At 50.9% G+C, this 17,819-nt stretch overlaps 1 protein-coding gene across 1 annotated transcript in view; it reads left to right on the forward strand.

Moving 5' to 3' along the window:
• The window catches only part of Epas1 (endothelial PAS domain protein 1), an 81,965-nt gene that overhangs the window by 62,869 nt on the left and 1,277 nt on the right, over positions 1–17,819 (forward strand). Inside the window, exons 7-15 of the mRNA XM_021217690.1 lie at positions 6,164–6,270; positions 11,516–11,663; positions 12,215–12,429; positions 13,391–13,581; positions 14,307–14,417; positions 15,308–15,813; positions 16,438–16,564; positions 16,746–16,860; positions 17,071–17,244. Of these exons, the coding sequence (XP_021073349.1) occupies positions 6,164–6,270; positions 11,516–11,663; positions 12,215–12,429; positions 13,391–13,581; positions 14,307–14,417; positions 15,308–15,813; positions 16,438–16,564; positions 16,746–16,860; positions 17,071–17,244 (1,694 nt within the window). The remainder of the gene's footprint in view (positions 1–6,163; positions 6,271–11,515; positions 11,664–12,214; positions 12,430–13,390; positions 13,582–14,306; positions 14,418–15,307; positions 15,814–16,437; positions 16,565–16,745; positions 16,861–17,070; positions 17,245–17,819) is intronic.

Raw genomic sequence — 17,819 nt, forward strand, 5'->3', positions numbered from 1 at the left:
AGGGCACAGTTATGGCTTAGGCAGTATTGCTTATCTGAAAATCTTGGAACTAGACATGTTTCTCATTTTCGAGTTTGGGGGAAATTTTGCATAAACTGTCCCTAAGTGAATCCAGAAATTCAACATCCAAAATGCTCTAGAATCTGAAACTTTTAAGTGTAATGTTGGCACATTTGGGGCATCAGATTTTCAGATGAAGCGTGCCCAGCCTGTGGGATGCTGTGACTCTCAACAGGCCAAGTTGCTTGGCCAGGTAAAAGAAAAATCTCCTCTAGCCCCCACCCTCTCAAGGCTGGCCTATGATTTGCAGCAATCCCCCTGGCCCAGTATCCTGAGTGCTAAGGATGTCTTTATTGTCAGCATAATTAATGTCCTTCTCTGCTGTGCACTCAAACATAAAGTTGCAGTCTGTCTGTTTCCTAACATTCTTAGGGACTAATTCATGAGCTGTCACTGGGGAACAGCTGCCATAAACTGTTATGTCACGGGGGAAAGAAACAAGTCCTGGTGCCTGAGGGTTTGCGCTTGAGATCCGAGCAGCCTAGTGAAACCACAGGGAATTTGTAGTACAGAACAGAATGTGCCATTCATCCTGGAGGAAGACCCAAGCCATTCTCAAATCCTTTAAAAGGGGTGGGTTTTTAAATTCATGTGAGATGCCATCTAGTGGCCAAGTAGAATATCTGAAGAAAGCCAACTCATCAAGATGAGGTTTTCTTAGAAAAATCACATATGTAATCTCAGTGTGATTTCACAAGTCTTCCTGTAACTCTGAAAGATGTATTAAAATTATAGTAAGCATTTAAAACTAATGAATAAAACCATTTAGCCTTTACAGGCAAAGAATTTGAGAGCACCATGTTTCATCAAAACAATACAGGACATAGCCAAGAGTTAGGTTTGTAAGTTAGGAAGACTTGTGTATAATGCTCCTGAAGAGACCCCACCCCTACACATAATTACAGCTACTTGTAGCTCTGCTTACAGGGACTTGACCCTCTGGCCTCTGAGGGCACACGCACAGGTACACAGGCACGAACACATGCGCATGTATGCATGCATACACACACGTATTATCACGCACACATACTTAAATCTTTGGGGGAAAAGATGCGTGGTGGATTCATTCAGAGAACTTAGGGACAGTAAGACAGCTTAAGTGAGAGAAGACTTGAGGACGAGGGAAAGAATGTCCGTGAAGACCTGGGCTGGTGAGATGGCTCAGCAAAGAGAGGCGCCTGCTGCCAGGCCTGAGAACCTGAGTTTGACCCCCAGAACCCGTATGGACAGAGCTGGTTTGCCGATTTCACAATTAGTCCTCTGACCTACACACACACACACACACACACACACACACACTATGGCATGTACACCCACACAAATAAATACAGTTTTAAAGAGGAAATGAGAAAGAACCAGAAAGTGTGAGACAGTCGTGTGTGGGGACAGCTATGAGGTGTGTCAAGTTCAAGAATAAGTCAGACTGGCTTTAAGCAAATTCATCGCAAAATCATATGTTCTCTTTTGCACATTGGAGATGATTAATACACTTTGCTGCTTTTTCTAATGGGCGGTATCGTCTTAATTTCAGGGCGATCCTCTGCAAGGACAGTGAATGTATTTTGGTCTTATATTTAATTGATTCTAAGTGCTTTTGCAGGCCGATACATTGCCTTTCTTCAGACATCTCAGTCAGGGGTTATCCAATGCTTCTTTAGATCCTGAGGTTAGACTCTAACGTGCTCTGCGTCCTTATGTCCGCTCAGCTGACAGTATTCTGGAATCAGCCCTAGCCATGTTTGAATGTGTAAAAAACTGCTCACATGCTATCCTGAAAGACCTAGTCTGTTGGAAATGCTCTACAGACTCTGTAGTTTATATCAGAGTTTGCTGGATGACATAGTTCGTACAGTGGATTAGTCACTTCTCAAATTCCTTCCTACTGTTTGGGGTTTGTCCGACGGAAAGATGGCTGGTGGCATGCAGGATAGGACCGGTCCAGAGTGGAGGCCAGGCTACCTTCTGGTGTATGACTTCACCCTACAGACAACACATCTCACAGAGCTGATAGATCTCATGAAGGATCGTTAACCACAGAGCTCGTTGTATAGACTTCATATAACTGGGCAGTATTCAGGGGTGTGCAAGACTTAAGGGCTGTTGCTTGAAGCAAGTACGGTCCAGATAAAAATGATTAGGTCTTGAAATCTGAGTAGTAAATAATCTAGATATCGTTAAAGAAATGCACTGCCAGCGCTTGTAAATATACAGAAAACAAAAAGGAGTGTCTGGGGATCATTAAAGCACACAAGGAAAGAGCCAGTGAGAGAACACATTTATCGATGATAGCATTCTTTTTTTTTCTTTTTTTTTTTAAAGATTTATTTATTTATTATATGTAAGTACACTGTAGCTGTCTTCAGACACTCCAGAAGAGGGCGTCAGATCTTGTTACAGATGGTTGTGAGCCACCATGTGGTTGCTGGGATTTGAACTCTGGACCTTCAGAAGGGCAGTTGGGTGCTCTTACCTGCTGAGCCATCTCACCAGCCCCGATGATAGAAGGCGAGTGGGTGGTTAAAAAGGGCTCAGTACTTTCATCTTCATGCAGAGTTCGGATACTCCCTCGTCACCATGTTTACATGATTAATTCAGCACACCCTTGGCCTCTGAAGGGAGGGGCATCGGTAGAAATGGCAACATGGGCTCCAGACTGGGAGGGATGGCATGGGGCTGATTCTCCTGCCTCGAGAGGGGACAGCGTGCAGATCATTTCCTTCCTAACCTTCACCTGGTAGTCCATTCCCTATAACACACCTACACGTGCTTTTAACATGCCACACCTCATTCTGTGTGTGTTTGTATATACATGTGTCTATGGGCTCACTTGGTCTACCTGCACGCTTCTGAAGGCCTTCCTCTTCCATTCTCTACTTTGTTTTTTTGAGACAGGCTCTTGCAGTGAGCCCAGAACTTACTGTTTTGGTGAAAGTGACTGATTGATCAGCAAGCTCCCAGGATCTGCCTGTTATACCGCTTCCACCCACTGACTCCCCCCCACTGCCCCCCCACTGGCCCCACCCACTGGTTCCACCCACTGGGCTTACAGACATCTTCTGCCATGCAGCAGGTTTTCACACCAAGGCTGGGGATCTGAACTCAGATCTTTACTCTTGCACAGTGAGCACCTTGAGCCATTTCCTCACTCACGCTTGTAGACTCTCTTCAGAACAAAGAGCAGCTGTGGACACTAAATAAGTCACATTTTACCTGCACGTCTCACTCTCAAGGCCAAAGCCAGAGACTGGTCTGACTTCAGAACAAAGATGCCCTTCTACTGCGCATTGTCTGTTTCCTCGCTTTCTTCCTCTCCTGCCTCCTCGTAGGTTTGCTCCGTTCTTCTTTGGTCTACTTCTTTATCTACTTGTTATTAAAGCATACACTTGGTCCCCAGCTTTGAAATCTGACAAATCTTTGTACATTCCCCCGCTCCTCTCAGGCAGTCCTGAGTTGACTTTTAAGTTTACGGGTGACCCCAAATGATTCTTCTTCCAGCGATTCAAGGATCTCTAATTAGGAAGAGCGAAGTGGTCCCTCTCCCGATGGAGAGCACAGATGGCACTCTTATCTGGTGCAGCCAGGGAAGGCCCCAGGGGCCATAACAGCAAGTCTATAAACAAGTTCGGTTCCTTAACCTCCCTGTGGCGTCGGTGTGCCTGCGGATGGGGGCAAATGGTCATTAGCTTTAACTTGGGGCTTCCTGGCTTTGTGAAGTCTTGAGAACCCACATGCTCTGCAATTGTGTTTGGGCCGTGCGCATTTCCCAGTTTTTACTGTAGTCTGTTTAAAGGAATGAAGAGGGAAACATTAAATATTTATTTTGGCTGACAAGATAACTGAAAGCTGCTAGCGGGAAGATAACTGGCAAGTCTGAAATCTGGGTTTGTTTGTCTTCTAGAACATGCCCATTGTGTGCCTTTGAAAGGATGATACAGTAATTAGACAAAAGCATCTTATTATGAGGTTGATTATAATATTTACTCGAAGTCTTTTGACAGCAAGATCCTAATCATGAAAGGAAATGGGATTTCTTCAGGAAAGACAATCACATCTTTCCTAGAAGGCCAGTGGGTCCAGTGTTAAAAGTTTGTAGAAAATTCTGCATTGGCTCAGTCCGACTGGCAAGTGAACAACCCTGTGAGTGGCTCTGCTGTCACTGATTCTGGTTCTGAGTCCCAGGCAGAGTTTGAAGTGCAGTTGGCTTCTCAGGAATGCTGTATGGCTAGGTACATTGCTCTACTTCTCACTCTCCCCAGCTTTGTATCAGCGCAAGTGCCTTTGGGTACCAGCTCCAGGGTCCGGGCTACCCACGGCATGCCCAAGGCCAGTAAACCTAGAAACCAAGTGGGGACAAACCCTCTTATGGTGAGGATGGCTAGCTGGCACGAGTACTCTGCCAGCCTCACAGGGCTGAGTCAGCTGCACGTAGAGGTTATGTCGGTAGGCCTAACCTTTGCTTGGCAAAGACTTGAGCCTCCAGCATCGCGTCTGGTTAGAAAGCTTGCTTTTTCTCTGCTAACGTACTATCAGGTAACATACAGAATGGAAGGACAGATCGAAGATGGTGGTGAGCTGCTAGAGGTGTTCCTGTGGGTACACACATGTGCACATACGCGTAAACACGTGTGCACTGAGACGGTTAATCACGCTTAAGGGAAGTAGATAGTGACCGGGTTCCTAAGAGTTGCTGGATTGTCAGCATGACTTCCCTCATTGAGGGGAGGAAAGAGGAGAAGGCCCAGGGTGTAAGAATCCAATGTATCCTTCCTAGGGATGGGGGCACATGGCCTTTAGGCCTCTGCAAAGGAAGAAGGAATTAAAGGGGGTTCTGTGGAGAAGGAGAGGCTTGAGGTGACCCTGGAAGAGTAACTGGTTGCAGATGGTTGATGGGGAGAGTACATGACACCCTGCAAGCTAGCTGAAAATCAGATTTCTTATGAACAAAGACTGGATTCTGGGGAGATCTAGAACCTGGGCAGTTTGCCCCAGCCAAGAGAGTAGCTGGCCTAAGACGAGTAGCTGGCTTGAGAAGGACTGGGTCTAACAGATATATGCCATTACCATCAGATGGAATGACTACAGAGACAGTCACTCCAGTGAGTGGAGCTTTTGGTTTTCCTTGTCCTTAGCCTCTGTCCAGTGGACACAGAACACAGCTGTGCCCCAAGGCAGTGTGCTTCAAGGAGATGATCACGCTGAGCTGCTCCCGTTAGCTCTGGCTTGTGATGAGCAAAGTGTGAGGCATCTAAGATGGAGGACTCTGGCGCACACACACTGGAATGACGTGTGACTCACAAGGTGACTGACACGGTGATTCTAGGGCAGGCTTCTTTCTGTTCACTTAAATGTCTCCACACAAGAAAGCTTCCATGTGTCTTCGTGGCTCTCCATGTTGGCTTTCCCCTGTCTAGCTCTCACCAAAACTAGACCATCCAGAGGGAACATGTTTACACTCGGTGCAGTCACGCCATTTTCTGGCTTCGCTGCTTGTTTACCTACGAGGACTGATTTTACGTTGCTTTACCTTAACAGCCTCTGTCCTTCTCCCTCACGGGGTTGGGAAGAGCTACTGGAGACACATCCAGGGTCACAGATGGCAGCTGGGCAGCATCCAGGGGTGACACTGGAGGGAGAGCTCCCTCCCTGGCTCTTCCTCGCCTTCCCTTCTGGGACACAGGATTTCCATCTAAGCATTCCTCGACTTCAACTCGAATGAGCTTGCTACGCTAGCCAGGAGGCCTCGGCCCTCTTCCGGTCTGAATTGGGCACTTGTGCGGACAGCAAGCCAATTCTGCCCCCTCCCAGATCTCCACTCATGCAGATGAACTGGGAGGGGGAGCCGTGTGACCCTTCCTAACCCCAGGACCTCTTAGCTAGTAGGTCACATGTGCAGTAGAGTCCTCTGAGATAGAACTTCAGGAAGGGCAGGAGAGTGGGCGAGTGGGCGGATGCGCAGTTGCCGCGGAGCCTGATGGGGCTTCGCTTGAATAAAGAGATGGCGTGCCGAGGATAGATACTTGATACATTCACCTTAGATTCTGAAGTCGCTGTGCTGAGGCTGTTTGGTCTTTTGTCCTCACCTGCTACTTCCTTTTTGATCCAGAATCTTGGAACTGATTGGTTACCACCCCGAAGAGCTACTTGGCCGCTCTGCCTATGAGTTCTACCATGCCCTGGATTCGGAGAACATGACCAAAAGTCACCAGAACTGTGAGTCCCTAGACACCCTGTGTCTGCCCCTGAGGGCACGGTGAGCAGGACACAGCCTCGGTTGCCTCCTCCCAGGGTTACTATCTTGGGTGGCAGATAAGGTAGATACCTTCAAGGTGGTCAGAGACCCACTGAGGCCACCAGCCTACAATTGGCGTTTATGCAAATTAAGGACAAGACTCTTGAGTCCTCACAGATTGTTAACCTTCTATGCAACCCTCAGGGGCAGCCTTGAAGAGAATCTAAAAGTCAACGTGTAACCAGCTTAGGTCTTCACTAGAGCAGCAAGCGCCTCGGCATAGAAGAGGACCTGGGAAGGTGCCGACGAGAATCGGCTTGCACTGAGTCTGTTTCCAGGGTAGAGAGGATGGGGCTAACCAGAGGAAGAGGTGTTCAGAGAGGGGGCTGCCTGTGCAGCAGCACACTGCGCGCATGCGGGGGAGCCTGCACAGCGAAGGCTGCATGCAGGAACAGAGCTGTCCAGTAGAGCCTCCACCACAGAAGCATCCTGTGCCTTCATAGGCCACACATGACCTCGGTAGCACTTGCAGTGTGTCTGGTGCATTGACAAATGTCTTTAAATTTACATTTTAAGTCATTTAAGTAGCTTTTCTTGGCACATGGCCACCTTATTGGACTGAGTGGTTCTGTAGTGTTCCCTTGGCCAAGTTTCCAATTTTGTCTTTCCATTTGTGGATGCTCCAGGGTAATTTTGAATACATAAAACCCATCAACATGTAGGAAATTGGACTTGGTCCTCTGACGACTAGGGGATTGGTAGACTTGATCTCTACCCTAAGGAGTTTTTGTTTTGGAAGAAAAAGGAGCCCGAGCTCCCGGAAGCTGGGTGACCTTTAACCTTAGCATCTCTCACAGCATCATGGTAATATAAACAGCAGGTGAATGATAATCTCATAAACAGAGTATACTTGGGAGAGATTGTCCAAGCAGGACACTGGTACAGACAGGGCTGCTGAGGGGATAGGCTAGGACTTCAAATGGGAAACCCTGAGAAGCCGCCTAGCAGCAGCCATACTGGCAACGTAGGAAACGGAAGTGTGGCTTTCCATTCCTAGCCTGGTTCTGCCTGGCAGTCCTCTCTACAGTTGGGACAGCTCGAGCTCAGCTTCACTAACTGTGCAGCAGCGAGAGAGAGAGAGAGAGAGAGAGAGAGAGAGAGAGAGGAGAATTCATATTCACCCCTCTGTTTCCTCCTTGGGAGTTTTGGGGTTCATCTGATCTAATGATGCAGCAGGGGCCATTATGGCATATCACACAAGTCTCTTACTGTGGTCTCTGGCACAAAAGCAAAAACATCCAAAAAGACTACCACAGGGGCGGCAGAACACTCCCTGATGCTCTCTCTGACCCAGCCAGAGCCTCCAGAGTGTGGTGTCAGCCTTCTCTTGGAGGGCCCAATGCTTTTGTGCTTCCTAGGGGTTCCCCATTCCCAAGGCTGATTGGTAGAGACACACAACTGTATTCTGCTCAGCTCTGGCCTAGCTCACCAGCTAGTGTCTCTCAGTCTGGCTTCCTTTTTTGCTTGGCCTTCTAAGCCAATGGGGTCTGTCAACACAGCCGGGCAAAGATCTGCATTTTAAGTACCTGAGAATTCTTGGAGGGCAGTATTATATACTTTGTCTCCTGGGGAGGGCTGTTAGAGAGCTAAGTGGACATGTAGAAAGAAGCCCGCTCTGTTTAGAGCTCCCTCATCTATCGAAAGAGATAGCAAGAAAGCTGGTCCTATTGGTTTGCAGCTGTCTCCTGGGGGAAATATGTTGGAAAAACTTTTTGGTTGGATATTGTTTTTACTTAATCCATATATTTAGCTCCCCCCCCGCCCCGCCCAAGCACACCTAAGGATCACTCACAGTCCAAATAGAAAGCACAGTTCTGTTTTTCTGGGTTTGTTTATTTTTTCCCGGTGGAGTTAGGAAAAGCCCTGAACACAGAGGCCTATATTTAACCAAGAGGCCTGCCTCAAGCAAAGCCAAATCTACACGGGCTGGAAACAAGGCCATCAGCTGTGAGGGGAGTCTCTCCACCCTATCCCCCTACAAGTACAGTTCCATTCTAGATCCCCTGCCAAGGTGGGGGGGGTCTCTGATTCACCATGTGTGTCACAGCTTGTGTGTGTTTCCCATCAACACGCCTGGAGAAGCTCAGGCCTCAGCCAGATTTAGATAATTGAAAGTCATCATTTCCAAATGGGCTAATAATCTATACACTGTCACTCTCAGAGGGGAGGGGTTGGGCTGCCTTCTCTTTGTTGTGCTCTTAGGAAAACAAGATTAAAGGCCATAAAAAGTCCCCCCTCTCCTCTCCTCTCCTCTCCTCTCCTCTCCTCCCCTCCCCTCCCCTCCTATCTCTTTCTCTCTCCTGGGGTGGCAGGCCCTTCACCAAGGCTGACATTAATGACAGGAATGGGAGCAGTGTGACTTACAGGTGGCTGATAGAGCAGGCCCTCGCCTGCACTGACCAGAAGTGCAGTTAAAACCTCTGCTCAGTGAACTTCTTCATGACAAAGACTAAGAAGAACACTGAAATGTGGCAAGCAATACGAACTGTGTAAAGGAGCTAGTTCCGGGCTTGACGTCATGCAAGAATTCTGTCACCGCAGCCAGGTGGCCTCCATTTCCCCCAGAAAGGGACAGCAGAAAAGATAAAGGTTCCTTCTCTGGCCAAGGAGTCCGTGATGGTTAACAAAGTGGCCTTAGCCCGTTTTTTTTCTTCTCACTTGTTTCAGGCTCAACATAATGTAGTCAGAGAGGATCCATGGTCCCTGGAACCAAAAGACCGATTACATAAACACTATTCCTGTTATTCTGTGCAGTGGGAAGCAAAACCAGGCTTTCTGGGCTGCGTTTCCTGTGGTGACGGCTTGCTGCCTCTCCTCCCTCCTGCACAGGAGTCCCTTTAAAAGATTCGATGAAGATAAGACAATCAATGTGGCAAAACAGTTTGACTACGTCTGATAATAAGAGCATGGTCTTTAGCAGATAATCTAGAAGCGTCTCGCCTCGTTACGCCCCCATGAAAAAGAAAGCCATGCTCACACAAAGATTTGGACACAGACGCCCATTGCGGTTTTATTTACAACAGAAAACTCAAACATCCGGGTGAAGGAATAAACTGGCCATGGAGTACCCAAGGAGACACTTCTCTCCCATGAATCACGGCAACACAGCCTCAGGAACATGATGCTCATGGATCATAAAGCCAAACTCAAGAAATCCTTTTCCTATAGAAGTCTAGAAAGGACGGGAGATGGTGCTGGGGAGATGGTCTGGAATCAGAAGTCAGAACTAGGAGGAGTTAGGCCCGTGGGCTGTGGGCCTGGCTAAAGATGAAGTTTTTGGTCCCTTTTCTGGGGTGACGGCTACTTCGGTGTTGACATTTGTCAAAACCCATTGCACTGTATGAGTAACATGGTTACCTTTCCATGGGAGGTAAATTAAAATACAATAAAGTTTGCTGTGGAGAGGCAAGTAAATCTAGACTCTCAAGTCTGTGGCTGTGCAAGTCAGCAGTAATGTTTAGCCAGAGGCTGCTTTCGAAGGCCGCAGTCGCTGTCGATGGGAAACAGGAGTTTCACATACTGATAACCCACACCGTTGTTTGTCAAGCAAGGCAACCACAACACTGAACTCCACGGGTGCACTATGTAATGACTGTCACGGGGACTTGAATTTATCTCACAAGGCAGTGGTGGCTCTGCCGAGCAATGCACACATGTAATTCTCCATCATTCCTGTACCTCGCTGCTGCGTGTTAAGATATTCAAGAGGGTAAGATGTGCCAAGGCAGAAGGACTATGATGGGCATGACTATGAAGAAGGCCATCCCTCTACCATGCAGGACTGAGGAATAGGGAGGTGGCCCACCAGCTGACTGGTCGACCTGAGGAGACCGTCTACAGGGAACAAGGCTGTTCTCTCATAGAACCTAAGGACAATTGCCCTAAACAGGTCCTAGAAACATAACTGGCACAGTACCTGAGCACTAGGCATTGATAGCTTGTGGAAGAGGAAACTGCCAAACAGTGTTTGTGTAGCCGATGAGACAGGCAAGTCCATTTGATCTCTAGCACAAACAGCAGTAGCATTCTGGATAGTTAGAAATGACCGTGACGGACACGAGAGGAAACCCCAGCAGATTGTTCCTTCCCAAAGTCCCCAAGCCGGCAAGACTTCCAGAGCCTCCTGCCACCCCTCTCCAGTTCTCTGTGACTTGGGTGCTTCTGGGCTGGAGCTCTGAACAGTCCTTTGGGGGCCAGGGGGTTGGGGTGGGGGTGGTGGAAGTCAGTGGACAGTTTAAGAAGCTAGCAGACATTTGTAAAGTCAGCAGACATGACTGCAAAGGAGCTCTTGAGATCTCTTCAACAAAAATGAAAAATGCATGCGGAAACAGGGAAGAAGACCAACTAGTGTGTGGGACACCCCTTGGTGTTTTTTTGACTGTGAAATCGACTACTTAGAACAACCTAGAAGAGGAAAGAAACTCTAAGCTGGCAGTCTCACTGGGCAGTTGACAAGTTTAAAGACCTTCCAGTGGCTGAGGAGGCTACTGGTTCTGAGTTAACAGTACAGGCCTTTCCCCACTCCGGCCACATAGTGCGCAAGTTTCTCTCAAATTGCCTCTGGCCCCTAAAGTAGCAGAACGTTCAAGGGACACAAAGTTTAAGAAACAAACTTCAGCTGGGTCTTGAGGAACAGCTCTTGAGTTGAGTCCCAGTTATTCAGGAAGCTAAGGAAGAAGAATAGTTTAAGACTGGCCTAGGCTTCAGAGTTCGTTCAAGGACAGCCTGACTAGTTACTGACACCTTGCATCAAAATAACAGAAAGGGCTGGGGCCAGCCCTGTTCTGTCCTCCACGGTCAGGGAATGGGACAGGGCTGCAGCCCTGCGTGTGGTCCACCTTCCAGATGTGGGCTGCCACCTTCCAGATGTGGTGAAGTCGGTAGGGTGCTGCTCCCTGCTTGACTGGGAGTCACTCCTGCACGGGGCGCAGGCAGTCATCTGCTTCCCTTCAGACCTCCTATTCCTATTTATGAAATGAAGAGTCGGCTGAAATGATCATCCCCCTCCCCCAACCCTCTACCCTGGCTCACTCTTCCTGGCCTTGGCATCCATCTGTCAGCTCTGTCCATCCCCCTCCCCCGGCAGGTGACACATCCTGTGGGGTCAGAGTGTGTGCTGCACACCACTCCGGCACCGTTCTTACCTCTGGCTCCTTTCTTCACTAGTGTGCACCAAGGGGCAGGTGGTGTCTGGCCAGTACCGGATGCTGGCCAAACACGGAGGATATGTGTGGCTGGAGACCCAGGGGACAGTCATCTACAACCCCCGCAACCTGCAGCCTCAGTGTATCATGTGTGTCAACTATGTGCTGAGGTGAGTCGAGGAGGGAGGGAGGGAGCAGCCAGCCTCTTAGGACCCGGGGCCATAGCGCCACATGCTGTCTGTGGTGTGGATCCTTCTAGCCGGGTGGGTTTTATATTGAGATCTTAGGAACGGAGTTCTAGAGCTTTCCATTTCCACTTGTCAGCTATGGTATCATGTCTCTGACTTGTGCTGAGATTGCATACAGCAGTGCTTGATGTTGTGTGAATGGGAGCCAGTGCTCTCCTGGGTAAGTTGTTTTGGGAAGATGTGGGTGATGTTTCCACCCCTGGAAAGACTATGAGAGGCTGCCATTGATAATATGAAGGAATCTAACACAGGAATCCAGGACTCTTGTGTACCTACAGCTCGAGCACAGGTAGCGAACAGCCCACAGGTTTCTCTGCTTCTGTGGCTCACAGGATTTGATGGTTGGTGCTTCTGCCTAACTCTTCTCCCAGAGGTTTATCTGTCAGGCTTCTGACATGTCTGGGGGGGCGGGGGGGGTCCAAAGGCTTTTTGCTAAAAGATGCAGATACTCTGAACCTCTCTCTTCCCATCAGTGAGATAGAGAAGAACGACGTGGTGTTCTCCATGGACCAGACCGAAGCCCTGTTCAAGCCGCACCTGATGGCCATGAACAGCATCTTTGACAGCAGTGAGGATGTGGCTGTAACCGAGAAGAGCAACTACCTGTTCACCAAACTGAAGGAAGAACCTGAGGAGCTGGCCCAGTTGGCCCCCACCCCAGGAGATGCCATTATTTCTCTCGATTTCGGTGCGTACTTCCTAGCCACAGAACCCTCATGGACTCGGGGACAGTTCTTGTTATGACAAGCCTCCCTGGCCACAGCCTCCCTAAACCACAGACTCACTCGGGCCTTGCTGATCACCGTACGCGGTCAGGCTCTGCTAGGTGAAGAAGCAGCACAAACTCGTGGCCATTGAGTTATATGTCCTCATGAAGGGTAAAGAGGTAGGCAAGGAGAAGGCTCCCTCTTGAGGGGTCCATCCTCTGCCTGGCTTGAGAGTCTGAGTTGAGTCATGTGTCGCGGGGAGTGCCCTCGAACTTACCTAAGTGAAGGGCCGAGTCAGAACAGTGCCAGACCCAGTAGCGGAGAGGAGACTGAGGGCGAGGACGGAGCCCTCGGTGGCTGGCTGCGTTAGAATGTCTGCCCACCTTCCTGGAAGAGAAGCCCTTGTGGTCCAGACCAGATCACCCCACCGATCTCACCTCTGACTCCTGGAATGGTCCCAGGAAAGGCCTCTTCCAGTCTGCACCCTCGCCAGCCCAGCTCTGACGGCTCCTCTTTGCAATCCCCCTTGGATAGTGTGCATTCGAGAGGCCACAGGAAAATGGACACCTGCGAGAACCAGAAAGGGCAACGAACCCTCTTGCACGAGATAACCTTGTATCCCCCCCCCCCAATCTCCATGATGGTGGTACTAAGGCAAATGGCCCAATTCTCCTCCAATAACCTCCTCATCTGCTCTGGAATGCTCTGCAGGGAACAATTGCTTCTATCTAGTGAGCCCAGCCTCTGAAAGCCTAGGAGACTGTTCTCTTTATAGGAAGTCCCCAGACGGAATCACAGCTCTGGTCCTGTCTAGGCTCCACAGGACCGAGGGTGTCAACCTCAGGCCCCCTCTTACGATCTTTTGTGAACTTTCTGGGCTTATCCACCCTGGGGCCAGCCCAGATCTCGTGAATGCTCCTCAAGCAAGCCTTGTCTTTACAGGAAGCCAGAACTTCGATGAACCCTCGGCCTATGGTAAGGCCGTCCTTCCCCCGGGCCAGCCGTGGGCCGCGGGGCTGAGGAGCCACAGTGCCCAGAGCGAGTCCGGGAGCCTGCCAGCCTTCACTGTACCCCAGGCGGGCACCCCAGGGAATACCACGCCCAGCGCCACAAGCAGCAGTAGCTGCTCCACGGTGAGCCCCACCCTCCAGGAAGGTACACAGGACGCGGGGCCCCTCAAGCTCTGCTGCCGGATGACTGGACAGACACCCTGAGAAGTACTGCCTCCCTTGGGTTATTGCAGTGCCCCTAAGGATGGCTCAGACACTCCTGACAGGCACTAGAGCTGACTACTGGCTCTTAGCATCTGTCGTCCACCCTTTATCCATGTACTGACCCCTGGAATCACAGCAAGAACCTAGGCTGGCCTCTGCAAACCAAAGGCTTCAACCACAGAGCCCTGTTGGCCACAGCCTCTATCCCATTTGCACCTCAAGGCACACAGGACAAGTAGTTCTTAACCTGTGTTACACAATCCCTCTTTTTGACAGGGGAAACGGAACAAGCCTTTCACAGGGTCGCCTAGATGATCAGAAAACACAGATATTTACTTTATAATTCCTAACTGTAGCAAAATTACCGTTCTGCGTAGCGAGGTTGGGGGGGGGGTCAGCACAGCATGAGGAACTGAAGGGCTGCAGCGTCAGGAGAGTTAAGGACCAGAAGTGACCCAAGTATCTCCTTAGAGGGAGTTCAGAGAGGTTGATGAACTGAGCTACTCCACACAGCTCGTAAATAGCAGTCCCCTTCGTCAATGCTTGGCAGAACGAGGCAGACACATGCTTGTCTCGACTCTTGCTGGACTCCTGGCGAGACAGGCCCCCTGTTCTTACTTGGTCTTCTCCTTCCTGGTTTCCAGCCCAGCAGCCCTGAGGACTACTATTCATCCCTGGAGAATCCCTTGAAGATGGAAGTGATTGAGAAGCTCTTTGCCATGGACACAGAGTCGAGAGACCCATGCAGTACCCAGGTGGGCCCTGCGCGCGGGTGACAAGGGCTCCTATGCAGAGACCCCTGGGGTGCTGCGCAAAGCTTCAGGATCAGGAAGCTTGTGAGCGCCCCACCCCCCTCCTACTGTGTCCCTGCTCAGCCACACGCTTCTATTTAAGGGTCCACCCCATCTCCGTCTTGCACAAACAGTGTAAGTGGTGGTGGTGGAGGAAGTGGGCAAGGGTGGTGATGAGCATCTCCAGGGGCAATCCTCATAGCTCCATTTGATTGTCTCAGACTGAGTTCTCCACACCAGCTTCCACATTGCTCTTCAGTGTGTGGTCTTATCCTATCCTGCAGAACCTCTCGTCGTCGCGTCTGTGCATGTCTTTTTCCTGTGTGTGTGTGTGTGTGTGTGTGTGTGTGTGTGTGTGTGTCACTTCTTAGCACAAGCAGGCACACTTCCTTCAGTACCAGTCTTGGGTACAAAGATCTATCCGCAGTGAGGGATCATTGGCTGACCGCGGCTGCAGCTTGTGTCTTTGCTTCTGAGTGTTCTGTTGTGACCATGGGTGTCTCTGAGTATCTCCTGGTGAGAACAGCAGTCTCTGTGGGGGAGATGAAGATTAGCTGGCACAATCTTTATTAGGATAAAGGGGCAGCCAGTGCAACAGAGGCCAGAAGTTTGCCTGGCTGAAATAGGAAGAGAAGGCTGCAGGTCATAGGTGGTGGAAGCTCACTGTACCTGCACAGGATGAAGGGACGGATGCAAGGAATAGGTTATCTCCCAGCAGAAATCCTTGTATCCTCAGTGGCAAATCTGAGCACTTCCAGCAGAGGTGTTTGAATGGAGGACTGACAGTTTCAAAAGGTCTGGACAGGACATGGCCGGGCCAGCCACTATCCACCCTTTGCTCCATGTTCCCTCAGACGGACTTCAATGAACTGGACTTGGAGACCCTGGCACCCTACATCCCTATGGATGGCGAGGACTTCCAGCTAAGCCCCATCTGCCCAGAGGAGCCGCTCATGCCGGAGAGCCCTCAGCCCACCCCCCAGCAGTGCTTCAGTACCATGACCAACATCTTCCAGCCGCTCACCCCGGGGGCCACCCACGGCCCCTTCTTCCTCGATAAGTACCCACAGCAGTTGGAGAGCAGGAAGACAGAGTCTGAGCACTGGCCCATGTCTTCCATCTTCTTTGATGCTGGGAGCAAAGGGTCCCTGTCTCCATGCTGTGGCCAGGCCAGCACCCCTCTCTCTTCTATGGGGGGCAGATCCAACACGCAGTGGCCCCCGGATCCACCATTACATTTTGGCCCTACAAAGTGGCCTGTGGGCGATCAGAGGGCTGATTCCCTGGGTGCCCTGCCGGTGGGGTCATCGCAGTTGGAACCTCCAAGCGCCCCGCCTCATGTCTCCATGTTCAAGATGAGGTTAGTGACAGATGTCCGGCTGGTGGGGACATACTGGGCAGGGCGGGTACATGTACACACCCACTAACGGAGGTTCTAGAGGCTCACATCGGCTTCCCGCTGACCATATCCCCTCACTGTGTGTGTAGGCAGCTGGCACTTTTCCTAGTCCTCCTCTGATATATGAGAGCCAGACCCCAGAAGAGAGGAGAAGGGAGCCTTTTTAGTGCCCCAACCTGATGGTGCACACGGGCACCAGCATATTCCTGTCTTCCCGGTAGGCTGCAGTCCCAGAAGCTGGAGTGTCTTGTCTTTAGTACGGACCCTTTATAGAGCACCCCAGATGGTCCTCTGCATGGGAGGCCCTGAGCAGAAATCCTTGCAGAGACGGTTATCTGTTGAGCTGGGCAGGACCCCCCGAGGGCAGGACTGAGGTGGACAGGTGTGTGGAGAGAAGCGCAGGTGACAGAACTCTTGAGCATCTTACAAGGAGGTAGAGCTGAGCTGCCGCCGGTCAAGCCCCTTGGCACTCCGCCCTCCATAGATCGTCTGAGCCATAGGTGTTGGATTCTGGTGAAGACACCAGGCAGCGAGCGGGGAAGCTGTAGACCCCTCATACCCACTGACTTCTCTTGTCATTGGCAGGTCTGCAAAGGACTTCGGGGCCCGAGGTCCATACATGATGAGCCCAGCCATGATCGCCCTGTCCACCAAGCTGAAGCTAAAGCGGCAGCTGGAGTACGAGGAGCCAGCCTTCCAAGACACGAGTGGGGTAAGCCATGTCCTTTCTGTGAGCGAACAGCCTGCTGGGCAGGAAGGAGATGAGGCAGGGTAGAGATGCAGACAGCTCGTTCTGGTAGTGAGCACCTGGGCCTGCTGGGTCTCTGCGGTACCCACCCCACTCCGTCCCTCCTCCCTGGCCCACTTCCTCTAACTACGAGTCACATCTGCAGGGGGACCCTCCAGGCACCAGCAGTTCGCACCTGATGTGGAAACGTATGAAGAGCCTCATGGGCGGGACCTGTCCTTTGATGCCTGACAAGACCGTCAGTGCGAACATGGCCCCCGGTAAGCAGGCCTGGCCCGGGGGTCCGGTAGAGGGTTGAAGGCTCAGAGCCCATTCCCGGCACCTTGTTTAGAATGGGTTATAGCCGTGCCGTGGGCAGGCTCCCGGTTCAGAGGTCTCTACATGACTTCTGAAAAAGCAAGCAGGCTGAGAGAGCTACTGTCTGTCCTAACGACAGCACCACATTTCACTCTCTGGCTTGGATCCTCCAGATGAATTCACCCAAAAATCCATGAGAGGCCTGGGCCAGCCACTGAGACACCTGCCACCTCCCCAGCCACCATCTACCAGGAGCTCAGGGGAGAACGCCAAGACTGGGTTCCTGCCACAGTGCTACGCCTCCCAGTTCCAGGACTACGGTCCTCCAGGAGCTCAAAAGGTGTCAGGTGAGTGTTTTGGAGGTCTCACCATAGCCAGGGCCTGGTGCAGACAGGTGGCCTGGCTGACCAGAGGAGCTGAGAGGCAGCCACTTGCAGGAAGCAACTCTGCATTTGGACAAGACTGCCTTCAGAGCCTCTGCTCGGGTCTGACGTGACTACTTACAGTCCGCAGGGCTGTTCATCTGCCAAGCTGCTGATGAGACGGTTTAGCCAGGACCAAGTCTCTTTATTCCAGACCCTGCATGGTACCAGGCCCAGGAAGGATTTGACAATGACTTGTTCAAAGAACAAGGAAGGCCTGGGAGGGTGCAGGCTCCTCATTGATGAGATGAGATTGTGTGAGAGAGGCCTCTTTGGCTGTTGTCCCTGAGAAAGGGCAGAACCACGGTTATTTCTGGTCAAACAGGCTCCCCAGAAGGTGGGTCTAAAGCTCTGATACCAGCTCAGGCTAGGGAAGCTTTGGTAGAAGGACGTGGCTAGTACGGCAAGGGCTCCAGGGCTGTGGTGGACTTCTGAGCAAGACAAGCTTGCTGCCCTGGAAAGGCGGGCTGCAGACTGTGCATGGGCTCTGAAAGGGATCG

Source organism: Mus pahari, chromosome 18 (genome assembly GCF_900095145.1).
Source record: "Mus pahari chromosome 18, PAHARI_EIJ_v1.1, whole genome shotgun sequence".
Lineage (NCBI taxonomy): Eukaryota > Metazoa > Chordata > Mammalia > Rodentia > Muridae > Mus > Mus pahari.